The following is a 24,142-nucleotide window of genomic DNA, read 5'->3' on the forward strand; positions in this document are numbered from 1 at the left end:
GGTGCGGCTTGCGTATCCCCGCCTCCCAGAGGCTGTATCCTGGCATTGGCTGTGTCCTGGTCGTATGTGGTCCGCTGAAAGAAAAGGATAAAGAGTGCGTCAAGAGAAGACGCTCTCGGGAGCAATAAATATGTCAGCGTCCAAAATTACCCTAACCACAGCGACTGAGTTCAGATCAGAACTGCAGGACTCCGTAGGGTAGCGGCGATTTACGAATATTCGTCTGCTTGGTGAGGTGATGTGGACGTGGGTTGGGAAACGTGGTGCACAGGTCGCGGAACAGCCGGTGCAAAGAGTGGTGGTAGTGTAGGTAGATATTCGTACGTCTGCTTCGTACGGATAGTTAGTTGCTCGATCAGCAGCCTATCAGGGATGTGCCAACATAACTGGACCCGACTGCATGCTGCAGTGCTGCACAGAATTAGATGGGAAGTCGGTACCTGAGACTCTAGATACGGCCTAGTGTCTGTATCCAATCTACTTTTTATGCAATGCATCTTAGCTAGAGCGACCCACATTGCAAGGCACCCTACAGGTGAAGTGCAGCTCACTGTGAGAGAAACAACGGGTCATCTGAGTGGTCTGTGACTCTTGCGATAGATAGTACGACTTCGCTTACTGATGGGATCGCTGGCTTTCGGGTTGGCTGGTCGTCTGCTGATTCTTTGTGTCCGAACTGGATACCGTGCGGTTAAGGTAGCCGAGAAGCGCAAGCGCAATGTCCGCAGCTTGCACTTGGAAAGCGAAAGGGGGGGGGGGGGATGTTTGTGCGAATGCGTAATACCGGAGGATCAAATTCTTCTGTCAAATAATACATGGGTGTATCGAGCCGCAGTGTTCCCCAAAGGAGATGAGACTGCCGAATATCTGGTCGTAGTTCATGATTGTCTCCATTGATCGAGCACAACGTTGCCAGAAAGGCAAGACGAGTATGAATTCTGTAGCATATCAGCGTTGATACAGCACCAAGCAAAAGTATAGAGACCGACCGACCTACCCTTGTGCGTAATCGAGATGGCGTAGGCAATCACCGCCTCTGTGCATTCTGCGGCTGCGAAAGAATGATATGAGGGTGATTTGGGCAAATCCCGTTTTGCTTTGCCGTTCAGATGCAAGGTTGGCTGCTCAGGGCAGGAGAGAAACAAAAGTAGACCAAAGGCGTCGAGCATCCAGGCGTCAAGCGTCGTGGTTGCATGTCGCCAAGAAAGGTTGGAGGAGGAGAAGCCTTGGGAGGGAGGGTGCGCAGCCGGTGCGGCGGCTCCTTCTCCACTTTCTGACGCGGGAGGGGCGGTACGTACCGTGGGATGACTGACCAATGACAATCCCAGTCTGCCGCAGCTTCCCATCTGGAAACACTCCCGACAGGGGTTAAATGAGTAAATGAAGGTGCACTGTGCTTTTCTTCTTTTCAATGTCACTCAGATGGCAGGAGCCGATACGCCTTTTCCTGCTTCCGCAGCCAATCTTTTGCCCGGGAAGCAATTGTTGCCTTTTCTTACTTCTTCTGTCTGAATAGGATATACTTTCATCAGGAGAGATGCTTTTTGGGAAGAACCCATGTATGTATTCATACGGTTGCATAGGTATTCTCAGGTAATAACATCAATGGCAAGGCGGTACGGATACTTGCCAGAGGTATGATGTTGCATCAAAAGACGAGGTAAAGGATTGGATGGCGCGATAGGGAACACTGCAAAAGTCAAAATCTTGACCGAGGTGCCCGTGCGCCATTCAAGGCGGGAAGAAAACGTCCAATAGTATTATCCGCACCTTTGTTTGGCCTTTTGCGTTGCCTGTCGACTGCGTGAGTGAATACCTGAAATCCAGGCATAATCATTTGCCCAAGAAAAGTTGAAAGCGAAAAGTGAGGCGGGAAGTATCAGTCTACCCACCTTACGCTGTGCCGGTCTGACCATTCGGTGTGGGAGATTGGGATTCCAAGAGAGCACAACAACTGAACGTAGATCCGTGATCCGTCCCTTCAGGTTGTCATTGTTGTGTGTAAGTAGATGATGGCGATGGCGAAAAGGTTGACGGGTCCTGTAACGCAGGTGTCATGAGTTCAGGTAGGGACCCCAAATCTACAACTCTAGATGCCTTAAGCTACCGCACTGAACCCTGCTTCTTCTGCTTGCTCGATCGGGACCTGGGTGTCTTAGTCTTGGGTCGCCCATGCACGCAAGCCGCAGGCGGCAGCACACGGAACTACTAGGGCATATCCAACAACAGGCCGGCATGCCATATGAGGCTTAACCAGTAAGTACGGTATGTATGGCATCGATCGCATCGCGCATCCGCATTGTATGGAGCCGGCGGAGGAAAAGCGGACAAGAGGTTTTTTCTCGGACTACGGACACAGTATATTCATACTTCTCCCTTCGCACCGGGTGCAACACTTCTCACGCTTCTTTCCGGCCAGGTAGATTTATTCTGAAATGCCCTGAAAACGGTAGGTAGAGACTACACCCTACCTTCGACTGGACAAATGTTGTTGCGCATATCTCAAAGGCAAGCCATTTTTGCTTCCCAAATCCCTCCTTTACACAGCAGTCGAGTGGCGGTCCGGGATGCACGGCTAAATGGTGTGGTTGAGGACCACAGGACGAGACGGGATGAGACGGACGACGGGAGTCTAAGTCATTAAAGTATTTCGTCAACGCTGCTGTTCGGATTCGGTCCTGGGCGGGCAGGATTGGCAAACCCCGAAGAGAGTATATCGTGGAGGGCAAAGTCTTCAACCGTCTGTCTTCGGTTGTCAAACTCTTAAACTCTAGAGTTGAAGAGTCAAGAATCAATTTATCCTTCAACGGAGGAAGTCAGTCATAAGGTAAGGTAGGTACCTGCAATAGGTACCCGATCAGATGTGCGGACATGGAGGGAAGGGACTGGACCGTTGGTTGATCACGAGCGTGCCTGCTGCAATGGTACACGATTTCGAGATTGACGGCAAGAGCTCAGGTTGAGGTGGGCTTTGGAGGAAAGGGCCTGTTTGGTTGGCACCTGCACCGGGGTGTTTCTTGCCTTCCGCTTGTCGTGCTTGCTTTCCCTTGGGCCCTTCCTTCCCCAACCCACATCTGCACGCTCGTCTGGTTCCAGAATCCCACTTGTCCTTGGGCCATTTCCATTCGTCTGCGGGATCAGAGTCTACGTACCTACCTAGGTATCCGTAGCGGACGGAGCAAGGAACCTTACGGAGTACGTCCCACCTGTCTAGGGCCCCAAGGGGGAAGAAATAAAATAACACAAGTTCGTACCCCACCTCTGTTGGATGCGTCAACAACCATGAACCATCAACCGTCAACCATCAACTATTAATTCTCGGGCCTCTCACAATTTGCTGTCTCCGGACAGTCAACAGCCAGCCATCTATGTATGGTCACTCGATTGCGCCTGCACCTGCACCTGGACATTGTTCTCATCGCACCACCTTGGACACATCGGATCAGCCCGACTAGCAACATTGTGATTGGTGCACCAGAGAGTCACTGGACCTAGCTTCGACGCATCCGATCAACGACTCCCCCGTGTCTCGACCCTCTCGGATTGTCCTTCTGGACGCAGGGCAGGGGCAGAGGGGCTTGTTGAACACACCGAGAGACACTTGCACCAGAGAGAGACGGAGAAGACGAACGACTGCCACGTCCCCATCCAATCCATCACTGGTATTCCCAGTTTCCCGCACCTCTCCCAGACCTGAGACTGCCTCTTACGGACACCACACAGATCAACACTGGGTCTGGACTTCTTCTCTACCCGCGAGCCGTCCCCACCGATCCATCCTGTCTTCCCGCTACGCCCTTCATCGCTGCATTCCCGGTACCTGACACACACCCACACACGGATACCGGTACACAGCAGAGGTGACCTCGGTGGCCTAAGCCGAATCCACTACGAATTAGTATCGACCGAGTATCTGCTCACCAGCCGATTCCACTGACAACCTGTTTTCCGACCATTTCCCGGATACCTCACGCACACTCTGTATTCTCTCTGCCAGCTCTTCAGCCACGCGCTTCTCTGGCCTAACTCGACTTGGCTGTCGGAGTATCGCCTTTCAGTACCTAGCATCTCAGCCACCTTGGCTCACAACTTTTTCAAGTTCAGAGTACGGAGTACCTTCCTTGGTCCCCTACGGCTACAGTGTACCGTAAACGACCCGATCTAACTGTCTGCGGCTGTGACTTCCACTCTATTCCTGCTCCAGTCGGGCCTACCACACTGCCTTGCGTTACGGGGAACCCTGGTTGCCTGCTTGCTTAGGTTGTCTGTTCTTCTCTGCCGACCCTGTGGACGGTGTTGCTGGCCCCCTCCTGCCATTGTAACGGACCACGAGTGTCACCCGGCCGATAAAAGTCCGATTCGGCTCACCTTCTTCTTCTTCTTCTTTCAGAAGTCGATGCAATACCACCGCCGCCTCCATACCAGTCTAGTCCAGCCCAATGCGGCCCAGTCTGCCTGGTGGCTAGTTTCCCAGTCTCTCTGCAGTGTCTGCACGAATACCTACACCATTGCGATAAGCTCGACAATCCCGACCCTGTCAGAGAGGGTTCGACCCAAGAAGGCGAGAAACGAATAAAGGACGAAGACAGCTTCTCGAGACTGGAGACTGGCGAGACTGGCCCAGATTCTCGTGTCTTTCAGAATTTGGACAACTGCTCTTCACCCTCTCCCTCTCTCTCTCACTCCAGAGTAGTAGTACTGCGTAAGTCATCCAGCGGCCTTTCCGCCTCCTTTCGCGTTGTTTCCCCGGTCTTCTTGCCGTACCTTGGCCATGTTCTTGTCACGTAGTAGGGACAAAGGACTTAGCCCTTGCTGTCATCTGCCGTGGCGCGTTCTTGTCCAGGTCAGTGTATGTGTACAGTCTCAATTTCGATTGGAAAACCCCAGTCCATAACACCAGCCTTCCTAGGGCCTCATTGAGGTGCCGCTATCAGTGTCACTGTCAGTGTCGCTGTCTTGGGCAGCTCTGCTGCTCCTATGGAAGATTTGGCCTACTGTCCATGGTTCTAGAGGTGGTGCAGTCTGGCGCCATCTTGACATTCGCTCCCTCGCATCATGCTCCCGTCGCGCCCTCATTTCGTACTCTGTACACTTTTCTGCCCGGGAAGTAATTACCGTCGGCGTTTTTTTGTAGCCGAGCGCGGTGTGTAAATGTTCACCAGCCATCGTTAGCTGATGTGTCTACCTCTTCTTTCCTTTGACCAATTCCATCTTTTCCCGCTGTATCTTACATGGCTTCTCTGGTCTTGAATTTGGGAGTAGCAGTAGTAGTTGCACACATGATTTCCATCTACTCTGCTAATATGCAGGCTGCGGCAACTTCATCTGACCTTGACGCAAGGACTTAGCTTCCGGTACTTCCAACTAGTACGCAGTAGGCCTCCTAGACGGCCAGCACTTGGTAGTGGTAGGTACCCTCTCTCTTGCTTTGTACCTGCTTCAAGGTTGAGAGGGTCGACCGATTCACTGTCCCAGGCCCCCACCAGACGGACGGTCGACCACTTTTCATTGTCCCTAGTGACCTGCACATACGAAATACCCCTGGCCACTGCCAGCCCCGAATCCTAGCTTGGTCCAGGTTCAGGCCCTAGGTTCCGCGGCGGCAGCAGCGCAGCGCAGCAGAGAAGACGTGCAGCGGTATCCGTACGGGCCATCAGCGACAATTGCGGGAGCTGTATGCATAGCGTAGGTGCGTGGGTACTCTGTACGGATAGGGAAATCAACAAGCAGGCTGGAGAAAACAGAAAGAGAGAGTGTGCGTGAGAAAGAAAGAAACAAACAGCTGAAGTCTGGAGAGAGACAGAGAGAGCATCGGAAGAGGAAGAGAAGAAAAAAAGAGAGGCGAAAGAGGAGGACCCACTTCACCTCGCTCTATGTACCTACTGCGCAGAGTCCAAGGTACCTCTACTCCGTACCTACCTTACGCAGTAGGTACCTTACACGGCGACGGCCCCGGCCCTTGATCCTCCTCTCGCTCCCCTTCACCTCACTCACCATCTCAGTGTTTGCCCCCCTCCGTCCAGTCACCAGTCCCTTCTCGTCCTGTTCCCCGTCCAGTCCTCTCCTCTTTTTTTTTCTCCCATCTCTTCCTCCGTCCACTGCCAGCCAGCCATCCCAATCCACTTAGCATTTTGTGGCATTGTGCTCCATACCTTGCCTCTCCTCTCCCGCACCCGCTCATCTCTCACTCTCTCTCCCTCTCCTGTTCCTGCTCCTGCCCTGTTCCTGCCTGTTCCTGCTCTTGCTCTTGCTGCTCCTGCTCCGGCTCCTGTCCACCCGACTACTGGGTTTTCTGCATAAGACTTCCCCCCAGTTGGCAGTGGCCCCCTCCCCCCCGGCAGGTACCGCTAAACAGACCGACGAATCGCAGTCAAGGCAGGTACCTGCGCTTCCTCTCTAGTAATTCAACCACCCCCCCAGGCCGACCATCATTTCCTTTCCACCCTGCTGTTTTACTGGTCCGCGCAAAGCAACCCCCCCCTGGAGCTTGCATTCCCCTTCCATCTGGAACTGGACAACCACCACACCTCTCTTTCCTCCCTCTCCACCGACTCCCGCTCAATTTCAATTCCAACCCTCAACCCTCATCCAACGACCGACGACCACCTCCTCCCGATCCGACCTCCTCGCCCGCTTCCACCACCACCACCCACCCCATCATCGCCGTTTCTATCGCTGCCGCCTCTTTTCATCAGCTGCCGCCTCTTTCGCTCCGCCACCCCATTGATCGAGGCCGAAACGACAGTCCACGACGATGAACTCTCAAGGCCAGAACGATGTGTCGCCCGAGGCGATGCAGGCGCGCATCCAGCAGGCGCGACGCGAGGCTGAGACACTCAAGGACAGGATCAAGCGGAAGAAGGATGAGCTCGCCGATACTACTCGTGAGTTTTTCCATCGTCAATTCATCGTCGATTGCCACCGCCTCTCTCTCAATTGAATTCCCCCATCTCTCCTCGTCACGCTAACCACACATGTTCGATCATCAGTCCGCACCGTCGCCCAGCAGGCCCACGAGCCGATCCCAAAGAACCAGCTGATGAAGGCTAAGCGCACGCTCAAGGGTCACTTGGCCAAGATTTACGCCATGCATTGGTCTACCGATAGAAGACATCTTGTCTCCGCCTCGCAGGATGGCAAGCTCATCATTTGGGATGCCTACACGACGAACAAGGTCCACGCCATTCCCCTCAGATCATCCTGGGTCATGACCTGTGCCTACGCCCCAAGCGGTAACTACGTCGCTTGCGGTGGTCTCGACAATATTTGCTCCATTTACAACCTCAACCAGCAGAGAGAGGGTCCCACCCGCGTCGCAAGGGAGTTGTCTGGTCATGCCGGTTATCTCTCATGCTGTCGCTTCATCAACGACCGCAGCATCCTCACCTCTTCTGGTGACATGACATGTATGAAGTGGGATATCGAGACAGGCCAAAAGGTTATCGAGTTCGCCGACCACTTGGGCGATGTGATGAGCATCAGTCTCAACCCCACCAACTCCAACACATTCATCTCGGGTGCCTGCGACGCTTTCGCCAAGCTGTGGGATATCCGTGCCGGAAAGGCCGTTCAGACGTTTGCCGGCCATGAGTCCGACATCAACGCCATCCAATTCTTCCCCGACGGCCACTCCTTCGTCACCGGCTCCGATGACGCTACCTGCCGCCTCTTTGATATTCGTGCTGACCGCGAATTGAACCTTTACGGCGTAAGTCGGCTGGCGCGACCTTTGAGGGAAATCATTGGACCCCTGATCGCTAACTTGCTCTCTGATCCAGTCCGAATCTATTCTCTGCGGCATCACCTCCGTAGCGACCTCAGTCTCTGGACGCTTATTGTTTGCTGGCTATGACGACTTTGAATGCAAGGTATGTTGGGAATCTCGATAGCCTAATGGGGGTGAACTGATTACTAACCCTTCTTTCAGGTCTGGGATGTGACTCGCGGAGAAAAGGTCGGCTCTCTCGTCGGCCACGAGAACAGAGTTAGCTGCTTGGGCGTTAGCAACGACGGCATCAGCTTGTGCACAGGATCATGGGATTCACTTGTACGCAAATGCCTCCACCCAATATTCCTGGAATCCCCCATACTGACCGATGGTAACAGCTGAAAATCTGGGCATACTAAACCACCACCCCGACCCCGATAACGACGAAGTCCTGTCTGGATATACTGGTTCCAGTACGCGCGAAACCATTTTAATCTTCTGTCGAGTGGTTATTTGGCCAACTTAATTTTCGAAACCCTGGTGCTGCCCTTTTCTAATCCGCGAGTACTGGCACACACAGGACGAAGTCACGACATACCTGCTCATACCAAAGCTCACTTTTCTCATCGTCTACCACTCCAGCTGGAGCCGCCCTTTCGCCGGCACGGGCGGCTGTAGGAACTAAACAGGGTCCCCTTTTCTCTCTTGTTACGCCAGCCACCACCAATCATCCTCATCGTCAAAACGATTCTTTTGCACCATAGTACTCTTTTTTTTTGGGCCTCATTCTAGCACCTGGTTGTTAGATTAGGCGGTTTGTAACACATGGGTGGGTTTTCCACATGTGGCCTTTCCCGAGTCATGTCTGCTTCACATCTCCTGCAACGTCTGCCACCGGATCCGGATACGACAGGACCGCCAAGGAGGGAACGGAATCGAGGCATTTTGATACCCCAACGAAATCCAACCCTACAAACGCATAGACAAGCAAAGCACGCGATTCCGACATCGACCAAACTCTCGCGGCTCGGGAGGGGAAAGTGCTGCAATTCTCAACAAGGAGTTTTCTATACCATCGAAAAGAGTTTTTCCGTCGTCGTCCGATAATCCCCTTGTCGCTTAGTTGTCCGTTGAAAAAAAAAAACGCGCCGCATCGTTCGATCCCGCATTTCCTTATTTCCTCGAATCCACCCGTGGGGGTCGGTTCGGTAGACGAAAGCACCGCATGTCGCCCCGCCATGTCGTCCGAGGCGATGCGAAGCCGAAGTATAGTAGAGACAAAAACGGATTGCCTCGTAGGAAGGCGGAAAGAAACAGGGCTAGTCGATCGGGAGGTCGGTTTGTTGTAGGCGGCGAGTTGTCATTTCCGTATACAAAGGGGGCGGCGAGTTGATGGCATACGGCAACAGTGGTCGAACCCTAGTTTTCCCGGGAGGGTTGTGTTTATTTGGATGACACGGGGGAGGGTTTGGGTTGAAGCCCAACGGGAAATCAGGGTGCGACAGAAGCCGCCTACAGAACGAAGACATGTGTGCATGGGCGTGGGTGGAAGTGATGAAGATTTGTTTTTTCTTCCTTGCGTGGCCGCCTGCCTGAAGCCTTCCTTTCCTCCTATACCTACTTGTTGCCTGTACTATAGCTCGCGCTCAATGCTCGTTCATCCTCTGTTCAAGTGCCGATTGCCTTGGCAAGTGAGTAATATGCATGTCTTGACTATGCTAACCAGGAGCTGCTGCTTCATACGATGTCAGTAGGCAAGTGGCTCCCTTGCACAGCATTAGACGAGGTTCACAGACGACAGCGAGATGGCCAAAGCGCAGTTGCAAGTTCAGCGCGTCCGACTCTGTACTAATTATTGACTACAGGAAAGGACGAGGATTTCGAAATGTTCAGCTTCATCCCAAGGGACACTACGACATCACATCGACAGTGGCACGGCGCACGGAGTAGAAGCCTTGGCTTTGGTCACGGTCAGTTAGGCAAACGAATGATGAATGACGGGTCAAGGACGTTGGTGGGAGATGTTAACTTTTTTCCATGATCACAAAGAACATGGGACGGTTCCGAACCAGTTTCTCGGAAGTTCCGACGTCAAAGCCCTCGCTCGCGTGGAAGATGACATTGGCGGGGGGGGGGGGGGGGGGGGGGGATGATTTTTTTTGGTGTGGAAGGGGGGGGTGGTGGAGGGTTTGGGGGGGGGGAGGGGGGGGGGGGGGGAAAAGGGGGGGGGGGGGCGGGGGGAGGGGGGGGGGGGGGGGGGGGGGGGGGGGGGGGGGGGGGGGGCGCGCATATGATTTCTTCGATGTGTCCAGAGCTGAGGCTTTGGAGATTCGTCGGGCGGCGAAGAGGAGAGAGACGGAAAAAGAGGGATGCGACTAGAGGTGATGAAGCAGCGCAGGTCCGGTGTGGGTCTGTCTTTCATGGAAAAGGGGGACAGGAGGGCCCCAAAAGGAAGAACGATTCGGATCAACGAAGCCCGGTGGTGAGCTGGGTCTCTGGGGAACGCAGAGGCCGAACGCTTGCCGTACGGTTCTCCTCGGAGCATCCGGAGATAATTTGAAAGGAGGGCCGGCGGCGTGACCCATGGAAGCGGCGGGAAGTGGAGAACGGGACCCCAGAAATCCCGGCGACACTCGGTTCCGACGTGGTGGGGCTATCTCGGAAGCTGATGAAAGGCTGAAGGACACTCACACTTTGCGCAGTAGGCAAGGAAGAAAGACTGCATGTGGAAGCCACTCGGTAGCATAATCAGTACGAATACTGAACCTTTCCCCTCCTGATACAATGATTTTGAGTTATCCGGATGGAGGGGAAGGAAAAAAGGAGGGCGGACGGACCAGGGCGTGAGGTTCGTCTGTTGATGGCTATCCCCTCCCCCATCTCGTTGCCACGTGAAGGACAAGCCAGTCGGAGTTTGGCTCTGCCGTTTGCCGTACTGCCGTACGGTTCGATAACCCAATCGCTCGCTGATTTTACCTAGCTTTTTTAGTCGGCGAATGGGGTGAAAAGATGCCAGAGGCTCTCAGACGAGACGACGGGATTGCCCGAGTCAGCTTCCCGCGTTGGAATTTGACCTCTTCAAATGTGAGCGGGCGTTCTTGCCGGGCGGTATTGGGGGAACGTGGTAGCTCGTTAGATGGTGGGGGAGAACGATGGGAACCGTTGCTGGTTTCTCTTGTTCTCGTGGGGGAAGGGAAGCCTGCGAGCTGCCTTCTATGCATGTGGCGTTCATTGCAGGAGCTTCGAGAAGCTCTGGCGATGGGTTTTGGAAACTTTGGAACCGAGATCATTTCCAGCACAGACGATGAGGATCGCAGGAGAAACGCCCAAAATGCAGAAGCATGCGGTGGGAAATATACCACCTAGATGGGTTGCATATGTCCGGCTGCGGGCGTTGAAGATCGTTGAGGCTACAATCTGTAGCGGCTCCCGGCTACTGCAAAAGCAGTTAGTAAAAGAGCAGCTAGGGACGGACCCGGGGAAGGGAGGAAGAGAAGGGCGAGGAAGAAGGATTTGGTGGCTGAGGCCCTATGTTTGAGTTATACTTGGAAATCTCGATGCGCTTGCGGATGCAGAGATCCTGGTAGCCACGAGGTATGCGTAGATAGAGCACTTCGATGCCTACTGTGTATCCGTAGTGTGTATCGAGTGGCCACCGTCGGCCCGCACTGGTGTTTTGGATGATACCTTTCGGTGCCTCGGTCGATCTTCATTAAACCCGGTGGGATGCATACCGCATGAGCGGAGGAGGAGGCAACGTGTTTGACAGAACTATACGTGTCGCTGGCAGAGTCTGATACAGTCAACGCTCATCCCTCGAGTTTTCCGCCCTTCTCGTGATCAGAGCATATGCAGATGTCAGGTCACTGTGATCGGATAACGACTAGAGCATGTGCAGCGGCATAGTGCCGGCAGCGTGCAGCTGGCGGTGTGGCGAGGCGCAAAAGCCAAGTTTGGAGTCTGAGAGTTATTGAGAAAGACACGAGTAAACGGACCGGCTGCAAGACGCTTCGCTTGATGTATGGACAACATGAGTATCGCATAACTTGTTGTGAGAACGCCCAGCTTCGATGCAGCACTGCCAGCAATGTTTGTTTGTGGCAACGAACTGAAGTGGACGAGACCAGCCCTGGACAAGGAATCTCCTTGGCTACAAGCCCAGGATGTTTTAATTATTGAACATAGATGTATTCTGTGAAACAAACGCATGAAACCCGCGCGTGTATCCAGAACGAATATGCATCTCGTCAGAATGCACATAGCCCCTGTCGGGTCTTGTGACGAGTGAAATCGCTTTCGGTGATTGTTTTGCATAGATTTCCGCTAAGGTGTACTACCAATGGTGAATGGTACGCTAAAAAGTTTGACTTGCGGAGTGAGCTGCCGTCATTGAGTCGTGTTCCGAGGTGGATGAATGGAGTCTTGGTCTCTTGGAGATAGAATCGGATGATAAGTCAGCAACGCACGAGCAGCATCGGGAGCCGTGGTTCTGGGTCGACCACGCGCGACATCGTGTCCACAAAATGTCTGTCGTAAGGCATGAAACGGCGTGTCCGGGGCGGAGAAGGTGACTCATGTTTGAACACGTCGTGATGCCTCTTCATGCGAATCTGGAAAGTCATGCCATGCGTGGCATGAAGACCCATAGTTGTTACTTGAGACTGAACGTTGCCAGCTGCGGATTAGTCAATGATCATGACAACTTGAGTTAGCACGTCGTTGGTAATAGTAGTGCTATGAACCGAACGTCCTGGGAACATAGCAAAGGATACAGAGAACGCCGTCCATGACCATCAAAGACCATGGATGATGGCTAATCCGTACGCTCAAGTCGAGATGAATCGGCCAATGTGCCGATCTAAGTGGAGTGAGAGACCTGTCATCGAGAAGTCGATAATCATGTGCAGTGGACAAAAAAGTCCGCTCGTCTCAAGCCTCCGTCCGCATTGACTGGGGAGCACCGATAAGTGCGGTCACACGACGCCGTGGCCAAGTCTCGACCAAAGATCTAAGCAGACCAGGCAGGGAACGAAGGCAAACGGGGACTTTCGGACGACCAAACTGGGCAAAATATGACGATAAGCGCATGTCATTGTTAGAGATCTCTGGAGCTGATGGCGAGACTGCTGTGCGCTGTTTCGGGGTCCTTATGTTTTGGCAAAGGGGATGATGAAGGGTGAACAATGTCATCGCATAGTGGGATGATGGCGTCGTGATCTTTTACCGGGTCAGTTAGGCATCTTCCCCGGTGAAGTGGTTTCTGACCGTCTCAAGCAGTCCATGTTTGCTTCAGGCGCTAAAGGAGATGTGCGTGTATCTATACCCTCCTATGGGGAGCTTGATGAGGATCATGGTGTAACTATTAGGCAACCAATGGAGGGGCCTAGTCTGGCAAGGTCTTCTGCTGAGACTATCCGCGTATCTCTCTCAGCAACGCACAGCGAACTGCCATTGTCTCTTTGACGCAGTAAGCCTGGGCTCGGTCTTTGACGGCGGGTTTGCGATTCGGCTGGGCCGACGACGGATAGAGTCGGTGTCTTGGAGCCGCGGTGAAGAAGTTGGGCGTGAGACATTGTGTCTGGAATTTGAAGACGCACTTGATGCGAGACACTCGCGAATAGGCACCAGAGCAAGGAACGTCGCTGCCCTGCGGTATCAATCCCCTTCTCTACCACAAATAATTGCCAGTTGCAGCACCATCTCCGATGCAGGGTCCTCCCGCACTGGCCGGTAAGGCGCAACGACTCGTACTAGCCGGAATGAGACATGATGTCTGAGGCAGGAGGGTTAGAAATGCGAGCACAGGCGTAGTTGCAAATTGAAGCGCCTTGAGTAAGGTGGAGAGAGGAAAGCGAAAGAGACTGTTCCGAGGACCCTGAAGAAGCGGAAGCTGGTGGCCAATGGTCCTAAGTCGAGGCAGCCTTCTGGAGGACTTGTATAATGATTTGCGAGGTGGTACGAGGTCCTCGCCATTTCGAGAACACTGGAGAGAAGTCAATTGCGAAGCGTCTTCCCAATCACGGCTGGCACGTAGCGTGCGGTGAGCCAAATTTGGGGCCAACCAGTCAACCCACAGACGGCCCAACACGAGACATACGAGACATAATAGGTAGCCGTGTTTGTTTTCTTCATCGCGATCGCCAACTTTGGAAGTCTTGGCGTGGCTTCGGCGCCTTTTCTAAGTTCCTCGCCACCGGCCGGTCTATTGCTCGAGAGTCGGAGCAAAAGGTCAACTGCGTGATGTCTCCAACGGGCCGGCGGGGAGCGGGTGTAATTCACAGCAATAACAAATGAAGAAAGATTATAGTAGAAAGCGGCTCAGCCAACTCATCGACGTGCAGCGTGCATCCTATCTGCAAGGTCCCGAATTGTCCCCCACCTCTCGTAGTGGTTTGCATTGATTGGACAAGCGTGAAGTGACGACGTTGCAAAAAGGAGAGAAAATGGGCAGAGATGGAGTGGATGGGTCGAATGATGCTGACAAGCACCATGATCCCAGCAAAGCCACGCGGGCAGAGGAAAAGCAAGATGGTGTGGTGCTGCGATGGAGAACGGATGTTGCGGTTCTTGACCCCTTCTCTCTCTGCTCCGTAATAATGCTGTGTACGGAGCACCTTAGGTAGTACGTAGTAAGTAGTCTGATCGATCCGGCCCCTTTTCGACGGTAACAGGTCCGTACCTTGGGGTAAGGTAAGCAAAGTAGCCTGATTGACGGTTAGTTAGAGACGGCGGAAAAAGGAATGTTTTTTTTTTCTTATCTTTTATTTTGGGCTGCACTGAAGGTTTGCGCGTTGACCGTTGGTTTGTGAAAAGGGAAATGGAGGTAATTTGCCCAACTTTCCATTCTAGACTACCCTAACTTTATTTTTCATTGGAAGAGATATGCAGACGCCAGACAGACAGGAAGAGTCGCCGCTGCAGTTGCATTTGGATCAGGTACTTGCATTTATTTTCATTTGCGGAGTACCTTAAGGAAGGTTGCATTCGTACCTTGTGTGCTTGGTTCTCTTTCACAGCCGCCTCCCTTCTTTCCTTGCCCTGCCTGTCCTGCCTGTCCTGCCTGCCCTGCACTGGCAATTGGTGACTGACTGGCACCTTCCTCCATACAATTTACTGTGTTACGAAGTACTCCTGCGTAGGTATCCGTAAGGTACTGTTAAATGTACACACACATTCTCCACTTTTCCTTTCTGCCCCCTTCCCTCCACGTCGCCGGTATCCTCATGCGTGACGACACCATCGTGGCTGGCCTCTCTGTTCCGTCATCTGCACGTCCCAGTTCGGCATTCGTGTCCTTGCAAAAAGTTGACTCGCCCACAATCATCGACATCGGAAATCGGGGACTGGACGGGGGTGGGCAGCTCAATCAAGCACAAGTTACAGGGCTGGAAAGAAATTGTCCGGTCTTGCCGTGCCAGCGTTCCAGCGTCTTTGCGCCCGCAAACGATCATCAACTCCCGCATCCTCGTCTTAACATCGCGGACTACATGCCTCTTACCGCAACCAGATCTCACCTGGACCCGTCACTAAACCCCCTATACCCCCGAACAAGTTAACAACCCACGAATGCCAGTAGCCAAAGGCCTCACCTTCTGCCATTCATCCACACTTTGCCGTCCAGTCTCCCCTGTTCGCAACCACGCGCCTCCGCCGCTTCTGAAACAGCCTGACGCACCCCAGGGGCTTCCACCTCGACCCTCGATCCTCGACCCTCGAGCCCCCCCTTTTGCCCTTTTGCGCACATCTCGCACCACTCACGCATCGCGCCAGTCTGTTGACTCTCGACTATCCACTACTCCGTACACCACTGGGGCCCGGCTTTCACCGCATCGTGGTCCACGCAAGGGTTGACCCCTGGCTTCGACTCCACTGCTTCGAGAAAATCCCATCGAAGGGCCTCCATCCTTTCCATCCAACTCCCAGTCGTCTCTGCTTCGCCTCCCACCGTCCGCCCGTCCTCTCCTCTCCAGACTCTCCCACCACCACCATTTGCGCTACCCATCCTGTCCTTGTCCGAACAAGTCACTTTGCTTGCTCGACTACCAAGTAGACGCCCTGACAGAACAACCGGGCACACCCTTCCAAGCTCAACGTCGCACGATTGCCAACTCTTCACAACCTGCTTGTTTACTCCGTCTTAACAACACCCTGGACGACAACCTCCTTCTCTGACCACACGCCCACCCGCTCCTCCGCTCCTTGTCCTATACATAAACCAAGCTCCCCCTCCCCGACCGCGCCACACGACCTTCAAGATGTCGAACCCTACACCAGCCCAGGAAGAATTCAATGCTCTGCTAGCAGCAAACTCCCGTGACACCAGCAAAGTACATCCCGAAGACCGAGACCACGACCGTCGCGAACAGGACAGCCTTGACCTCGACGAGGAAGAGAGATATCGCAACTCCCAAATCGACGCCGCCATGCGTATGCCATCTCTTGGTCAGACCGGCTCCGACCTGAAGCTGCCTCCAGCTAGCTTCGATGCCGGTCGTACCACTGGTGTTAAGGGCGTCATCGCCGATGCTCGCAACTACGAGAACGCTCGCAAGACTTCTTTCATGAGCCGCGCGCGCACTACAGTGAGGCGCTCCATCTTCGGCCTCGACAACATCAACTCCCAGCCGCCACCATCAAACAAGAGCGAAAGCGAGACGGATGAGGGCAACGGCAGCGACTCTGACGACAGTTTCATGCAGCAATGGCGCGAGAGCCGCCGAAGAGAACTCGAGAGCGACTCCAACAAGGTTATTCGGAACCGGAGAACAAGTCCTAGTGTGCGAATTTACGGACGTCTGGATGAGGTTGATGCCTTGGGCTACCTCGATGCCATCGAGAAGGTTGCGCGGGACACTGTTGTTGTCGTCTTCGTCTATGACCCAGAGGTGAGCTCCGTCGAGACTATCATTCCCAAGTTTTGAGTCCTAACGAGATTTCTAGTGTGACGTTTCTGCGACAATAGAGCATGCCATGATGCCTCTTGTATCGCAGCACTCAACAATACACTTTGTCAAGGTACACTATCTTGACATTGAGTTCGACAACGCCGCTGTGCCTGCGATTTTGGCGTACCGCAACCAGGGTGACATGATTGCCAACCTCACAGGCATCATTGAAATGATCCCGGACGACGAAATGTTTGGTACCGACACGCTGGCACGGCTTTTCCAGAAGCACGACATCCTATGATGCAAACACGGTCACAAATAGCACTCAACATGCGCAAAAAAACAACCTCATCTCCTCTGTTACGATACCCCCATTTTGCAGCGCGTTCTCTTCCGCGAGCATAACGGTTCCCTTTTTTTCTACACCATTTTCATTGCGCATTCGGTTCTCCTATCTCACCAGGACTTTTGGGTTGTGGAGCGGAGTTTTCTCTGGGATATTGTCGTCACTTTGGGGGAAGACGTTGATACACCATTGGTCTTTTCTTCGGGGTTTTCTTGTTTCTGTAATGATGAGGGGAGGTTCATGCCCGAGATGTCGGTTGCTATGCAAGAAACGTACCGGCTGCGGGTTTGGGAAGATGAAAATGCAAAATTACGCTGCAAAAGCATCTAAGGATTGTAGGCTGGGTTCCCAACTTTTACCGATTCCCTGTAGAATTCACAGGTCCACGCGGACTCTGTCCAACGATTTTACACAAACAATGTGGACGTACTGCTCATGATTGCATTGATGTCGGTAAATGAGAGGTTACATTGCATATATGTCGTTTTAAGGGTTGCGGTTGCCTTACCCTTGGATACACGTAGTACCCCTCGACACCAAACCGTCAATGAAGGTAACGAATTCAATGATAACAGCCTCCTAGGGCTGGAGGAGGGGGTGACAAGTACAAGGACAAGGCTCTCGGTGGATTTTCTGCTTCGGGACTTTGCGAGATTTCGAGGCAGATTGCGGGAGGATTTGGATCCAGTACCGGATACGGATACAGAGACATGGGTCCAAACAGAGCGTTTCTAAGATTTCGTCAGCAAAGGAAACCAAGAAATGCAGCCTTTTGTTTTTCTCTCGCCTCTGCGGTTCCCGTCGTCTGTGTGTCTTGCGTGGTCTCCAGCAAAAGCAGGGGGTAAAGACAAGGAAGAATAGGAGTGAGGTTGCAATTTGTTACTAATCCTGGGGCTACAATAGGGATAGTAACAAATTCTCGATTCTCTAAAGTCTCAGTTCTCTGCCTCCTTCTTGTGCCGTCTTCTCCCGTTGATGGTTGACCGCCCCCTGTCCAGCTCTGTTGTTTCATAGGAACCAGAAACCACTGAGCCCAGGGAACGAAAATTCCGGCAACGTGTTCCGGCCCGGGGAAAGGGGTGGGCTGGGGCTGGAGCTGGGGCTGGGGTTGTTGGAGTGGCTGGTTTTCTGTTCCGAGAGAGAGGCCCTGTTTGCTCTTTTTTGCTTCAGGTGAAGAGTATTTTCGGGTTGTACAAGTTTCGAGTTCAAAACTGCTTGCTTCTTTTTGCATTCTTTGCATCTTGCCTTTTGACATTTTTCACACCCTTGAGTTGAGGAACGTATTTCGAGCACCTACCGACCGTGTATAGATGTGTGCAATCGGGTGGGTGTATAAATTCCCTTGCGTGGTTGGCCGGGTTGGGACTGGCTTTCTTGAGGTGATTTGATACGATTTCCTGTCTGGCGCTGAAGTGTCGTCAAATTGGGTATCTGCAACGTCACGTCTGTGTTTTGTCTATCGCGAACTCCGGAATGGCATTCTTGAAATGCCAGACCACTTGGCTAGAGATAGCGCAAAGCCTCTGGTACAGCAATCTCCAACCCAGAGCTCTCCCAAGTCCATCGACTTGAAAAGGAGCGCATTATCTATTCCTCAATGCGAGGTGTAGACGTTGGTGTGCCGGCGAAGGACAGGCTTGAGTGATGCAATGATTGCAAGCTTATTTTCACAACGGGGGTTCGAATGTCCACGAGAGACGCTGCAATATTGAGCCGTCATAACGAGGGATGAAGTTTTAGAATTGTAAGAGAACTGAAATAAGCGAGGTTCTCTGGGTAAGGCCTGTCTCTACGATACGGTGTTGGTCAAAATGACGATGAAGTCGAAAGCACATAACCTTTCTCGCTATCAAGGTATATTGCCCTACTGAATGCCAACTCCAACAAGTAACCTATCTTCGAATGTATCTTGGCTCAATTGTGTAATTTTTCGATGGGTACATTCCATAAACAGAAATCTCTTGCATTATCGCATGAAGATGTTCCAACGATATCTTGGCTGTTTGTTAACATGGAAGAGGTGTCAGTCCAGCTGAGGTGAGCTGAGAATGGAAGTTGCACCGCCACTTGACACATGAGCCACAATCAAATGGTATTGAAGCCACACACCCTTTTCTTCGGCTAAAACATGGGATTCTCAGAGACAGGAAAGACGGCAAAAAGGTGAAACATTCGGAAGACATGCGGGCCTCACACAACCTAGGGTCGAAATTGTACCTTTCTTCCCTCCCGCGCTGAGCCATGGTTGGATATACTTGCGCAGTCTTTTGTGAAATTCATGGGGAGGCGTCGTGATCGTGGTGCGTGGCGAACCTGTTGGTCTTTTCCTATGCCGCAAGCGGGCGGTAGTCACTTGAGCTTTCCACATTGGATGACTTGGACATTTAGGTTGGTACCTTGCTTCAGCCTGTGCGAGGGGACGATGAGTGGTTCACTTCCAGACTTTGCGCCTGAAGCGGCAGCCTGGAAGATGTGCCTACAACAAGTGCCCTGGGAAGGTCTTGAAGATGACGGGTGAATATTCCCATAGAAGAATGAAGGAGTTCGGCCCAAGTGAAGCCCAAATGGAACCCGATCCAAGTTGAAAAGGAAGCTAAGAGGTGATGTTGGGAGTGAGCGGATCTTCCTCCGTCGAGATGCCACTCGAGGCCCGTAGGGGTTGGAGCTAACCCAAGGCTGTTGGCACCAACAGCGGTTCACAGGCGGGGTGATGGTGGGCTAGTGGATAAGGAACCCCACCATGGCAGGTCGCAGCGGTGCGGGGTGCGTGGTGCAAGTTGCAGCTGGCACCGATTTCCCCCGGCTTGTTATCGATAAGAGGTACAATGATGCGTATCTGCTTACCCAGGCTGTGACGAGCTGCAATCAAAGTGGGCGGGGGGCAGTTGCCAGTGACATTCCATTTGAACGCGAGGTATCCAGGCCCCGGAGCGAGTGACGCATACTCGGCTTTGAAAATGCCAGATGTGGCCCTTCAAGGTGAAATGAACGCCATATGTTGCGCCTTTACTCGGTCGCGAAATGGACCCCGCCCCCACCTCCAAAGAGCACATGAGATGCGTCTGGCCGACGGCTGTTAAGATGATATGACTGCTAGGGTACTTTGCACGAGTACTAAGTAGGTAAGGTGCCTTAGGTATGGAATTGTGCACTTATCTCAGCTTTGGCGCTTGACAGTTCTTGCTATTTCGTGCTATTCTGACTTGGTGCCACCTGCCTGCTCCAAAACTGCGGATGGTGAGGCAGGATATGAGGTCCGGTAAAGGAAGGAAGGAAGGAAGGTAGGTAGGTACCTTCTGGACCGCCTGGTCGTGTCTCGACTGCCGTCCCGTTGCCTTTTCAGCTGCCTTTCTGCCTTTTTGATGGTGCGCCCGACCTGAATGTCTCTCTCCTCTCCGCACCACCCACCACCCTTGAGGTGCATCCATCCATCCATCCATCCATCCATCCCGATACAAACTGTCATATTCCTCCACCACATCTCTCCTTCCTTCACTTCCCATCGTCTTCTATTCAGTATTCTTCGCAGGGCACTCAACTTCCCTTCCGGAACGACCAATATCGGAACGAAACCCCCAAATCCAAACCCTGGCCTGCTGACGCTTTGACGGCTAGGACCAAACGTGAGCAACGCCATCAGGTTAGCAGACTGTACCCTTGTTCCTTATCTTTGTCGCAACTTCTCGATAGCGGCAGCCGCGTGACATCCCCAAGTCATACCCAAGGTAAGGTAGTCACCTCCGATAAACCGACCGCCTTCTCGTCCCATCTCATCCTGTCCCTTCCAGTCCCTTGCCATTTCCCCACCCCGCGTCGGCCATTTCGTTCCGCAAGGCAATACCAGCTGGCAAGCACGCAGCAGCGAGCACCTTCTCGGTAAGCTGGGCAAGGCAGGCCAGGCAGACAGGCAGGTACACCGTACAGGCAACACCTGCCGCCGACCGACCTTGACGACGCACCCTACCTTACCTACCTTTACCTGAGTACCCATCTACCTTACTTCACCTCCCGCCACCACCTCACAATCCTCCTACACATCCCAAAGGCCCGGCCAGAGTTAGTTGAATCTCTTTTTTCTCTCTCTACATCCCCGAATCGTCTTTGCTACCTAGATGTTCAACTTCTTGGATCAGGTCGTTTGTCCCGAAGAAAAAGCAACCCCTCCACGCCCCTCAACCGCCGTCCGTTGTGTCAGCTCACGAGCGTGACCTGCTTCATATCCCGCTTTACCCCTCCATCCTCCCACCACCGCCACAACCACCTCAACCACTCCGTTAATTCCTTCCACCACATACAGCCGCCGACTGTCGAGCATATCCCATTTCTTCCAGCTCCCAGACTTCCCGAGGCATGACGGGATAACACAAAAGGCTAACCCTTGTTATCTCGGTATGGAAGAGCAGCACAGCGCCGATTCTACCACGGACGTCGACACATCTACCCACAGCCCGGCAGCGTCGACAACCTTGTCATCTTCCGAGCTGACTTTGAGGTTCCCCCGACCACAAGGAAACCGACAACTGGCTAGCTGGATTTCATCCAGCGAACCCGACATCATGACTCCATCAGAAGCACCCGAAGATGTCGTGGCACTGTCCGAGAGCACATACGAATTTATCAACACTGACGACGAGAGCCAGGACGGCCGTGGCACCGAAGCTGAGTCGTTGAGCTCTTTTGACTATGCCCGCCCCGACGACGTCCACAGCCTCGCTGGCACTGAACATACAGAGGATATGACCAACCAGTCCGATACGGACTCGCAAGACTCAGAGGACGCCGCGCAAGACAGGTCTCGAGCCTCGTCCATTCAATACGCTGAGCAGAGCCTCCTCAATCCGTCCTCCCGCGTCCCGACGCCGCCTTTGGGCATCGATAGCTCCATGGACATCAGCCAGCAAACCCCGCTGGTACAGTCCATCGAATTTGACGAGACGCAAGACCCAGTCTACTTCAAGCAGGTGTCAGTCAAACATACCATCCACACCTTTACCGAGGAGCAGTCGACCTCCATCGCCAAGACACTCCACTTCCCAGACCAGAACAAGCGTCTCATCGCAGCAGTCCGTCAAACAATGGCGTCACACTGTCTGGCGACGAAGGAACCTCTCCGGATCATGTACACGGGCAGCCATGCAGCCAGGCATGATATTATATACAAGATTTCCTCGGCCTTCACAGCATCTGCATCCGCAGATGGATGCGGCATCAGCGAAGATGCTGGTATCTATAACGTTGTGCCTATATCATCTCTGGGATCCCCCAAGGTCCCCGAAGTTGAGTTGATGAAGACTTCACAATACCAAATCAAGGTCGAAAATTGCACGGCAGCGAAGGAGGTTGTCTACCAAGGCGAGCGTTTCCTGGGTGAGACTGTCTATCACATCACTGTGGACGGTGATCGGACTTTCCAGTCTGCTTTTGCGCCCAGTGGATCTATCATTGAGCCTTCATGGACGCTGCCTCATGTCGCCATCTTCTACGTTACGGAGAATGACGATGAGGCTGCTAGAAGCACCCGGAATGCTGCATGGAACTTCATGCAAAGGCACGCCGTGCCTAGCATCTTCATTTCAAACGACGAGGTCCACCATCAACCTAATGCAGTATGGGACGATATGATCAACCAGCACGCTATCCACATCTGCGTGGAGTCTTCTGACCGGGCCATGCCTTCTATCAAGCTCCCAATCGACCTGACCTCATTCCTCAACATCGATGCTCGCCAGATGAATCGAAACCTGGCCTACCTTACCGGCCTTTACGATCACGCAGACTGGAAGAGGAGCAAGTGCGACTCTAACACCATGAGCAAGACTGTTCGTCATACTTGGCGCCGCGCTGTCGAGACCGTGGAAGATATCGACCTATGGGTCGTGGGCCAGACCACGTTTCTTGTCCTTAGCGTCATCGCCACAGCACTGCTCTCCAACTACTTCTTGACAGGAGTTTCAAACACACCAGCACTTTCCACAGTCTCTTCTACCACAGCTAGTACACTGTCATCCTTGACCCCGACAGTACTGTCGACTTCGACTTCGACGATCAATCTATCCACCACAACGATTCGGGTGGCTCAAAAAGCGTCTGCAATCAGCAACACGGCTGTTGCACCTTTCGCAGAGCTTGCCGACTTCATTGCAGACAAATTTCCTGACAAAGCCTACGTATGCTCGGCGGAGAAGGTCAGCCGCAATGAGATACTGATCAAAATCCCCTCTGGCACGAAAACATCATGGCTTGCCAAAGATTCGATCACTATCGATGTCCTCAAGGGCGAGAGGTCTATTAAGACCAGATTCTCTTCGACCGACGAGGGAATCTTGATTGAAATCCCCAAGTCGGAAGCGCATGGCATCCTCACTATTGCGGTCAATACAACTCGAAAGCCCAAGGTCAATGAGACCTTTGTGGTCGACCTTGGACAGACCGTCCTCGAGCGTTGTCTTGGATATGGCAAGGCGGTGGCTTCCCACGTCCTTGATACAGCAAACAGTGTCGCACATCAGGCAGAGGAGCGAGCCTTCGACCTCTCAAGCCTCAACCTCCTGAGCCTGGACTCCATCGTAGCGGATACCAGAGGGTTATCTACCCGCATCACCGCGAGGGCCGCGAACGCTGCGAATGCCATCGTCAAGGGATCTGCAGAGCTGTCTGAGAACCTGCAGAGCCTGAGAAATCCACAGCGATTGCAAGAGTTGAGAGACCGAGCAAATATTGTGTTCACGAAAGCCCAACTTCAATCTCGGCTTCTGGCGTTGAAGGTCTTGCAAAAGACGGAAGAGCATAAGATCTACTTGGACAAGGCCAAGAAGCACATGGAAAAGCTGCGGTTGACAGCGACGGAGGCCCACAACCAACGCCTGGATAAGGAGAAGAAGGAGATGCGAGCTCGTCGGAAGAGAGAGCGCCTGGCGGCTAGATGCCAAACAGGCTCCGGCTTTTCTAGATGGACGCAGCAGTGCCGACAGCAAGGATGAGTCTGATTTTACACGCAAGTATGGAGATACCTTGGAGGCCGGTTAGGGACAAGGACTGAAGGAACTGGAGTTATCGGTATGGGTTTCGTAATGGCTGTCTCATCTTTTTTGCTTCATTCGCCCTTCAATGTTTAGTTATTCACATCGCTCTCCCCACTCTTCCCACATATTGTTCGCAGTTGCGACGGCGAAGTGAGGCAGGTCAGGGTAAGCTCCGCCG

At 53.1% G+C, this 24,142-nt stretch overlaps 4 protein-coding genes across 4 annotated transcripts; 3 read left to right on the plus strand and 1 right to left on the minus strand.

The window, feature by feature from the left end:
• Positions 1–6,754: 6,754 nt before the first annotated feature.
• On the plus strand, positions 6,755–8,127 carry CABS01_13424 (guanine nucleotide-binding protein subunit beta; the record flags this gene model as incomplete). The annotated part of the gene is made up of 5 exons (XM_060546767.1): positions 6,755–6,884; positions 6,990–7,708; positions 7,779–7,868; positions 7,928–8,047; positions 8,107–8,127. 5 exons carry the CDS (start codon positions 6,755–6,757, stop codon positions 8,125–8,127), a joined length of 1,080 nt encoding a protein of 359 aa, XP_060394827.1.
• A 5,368-nt stretch (positions 8,128–13,495) lies between these two features.
• On the minus strand, positions 13,496–13,681 carry CABS01_13425 (uncharacterized protein; the record flags this gene model as incomplete). The annotated part of the gene is made up of 1 exon (XM_060546768.1): positions 13,496–13,681. One exon carries the CDS (start codon positions 13,679–13,681, stop codon positions 13,496–13,498), a length of 186 nt encoding a protein of 61 aa, XP_060394828.1.
• Positions 13,682–15,963: 2,282 nt separating this feature from the next.
• Positions 15,964–16,897, plus strand: CABS01_13426 (phosducin; the record flags this gene model as incomplete). Its single annotated transcript, XM_060546769.1, has 2 exons — positions 15,964–16,593; positions 16,649–16,897. 2 exons carry the CDS (start codon positions 15,964–15,966, stop codon positions 16,895–16,897), a joined length of 879 nt encoding a protein of 292 aa, XP_060394829.1.
• A 4,436-nt stretch (positions 16,898–21,333) lies between these two features.
• Positions 21,334–23,922, plus strand: CABS01_13427 (uncharacterized protein; the record flags this gene model as incomplete). The annotated part of the gene is made up of 1 exon (XM_060546770.1): positions 21,334–23,922. One exon carries the CDS (start codon positions 21,334–21,336, stop codon positions 23,920–23,922), a length of 2,589 nt encoding a protein of 862 aa, XP_060394830.1.
• Positions 23,923–24,142: the final 220 nt, after the last annotated feature.

This window comes from Colletotrichum abscissum, assembly GCF_030869225.1.
Source record: "Colletotrichum abscissum strain IMI 504890 chromosome Unknown Scaffold_45.1, whole genome shotgun sequence".
Classification (NCBI taxonomy): Eukaryota; Fungi; Ascomycota; class Sordariomycetes; order Glomerellales; family Glomerellaceae; genus Colletotrichum; species Colletotrichum abscissum.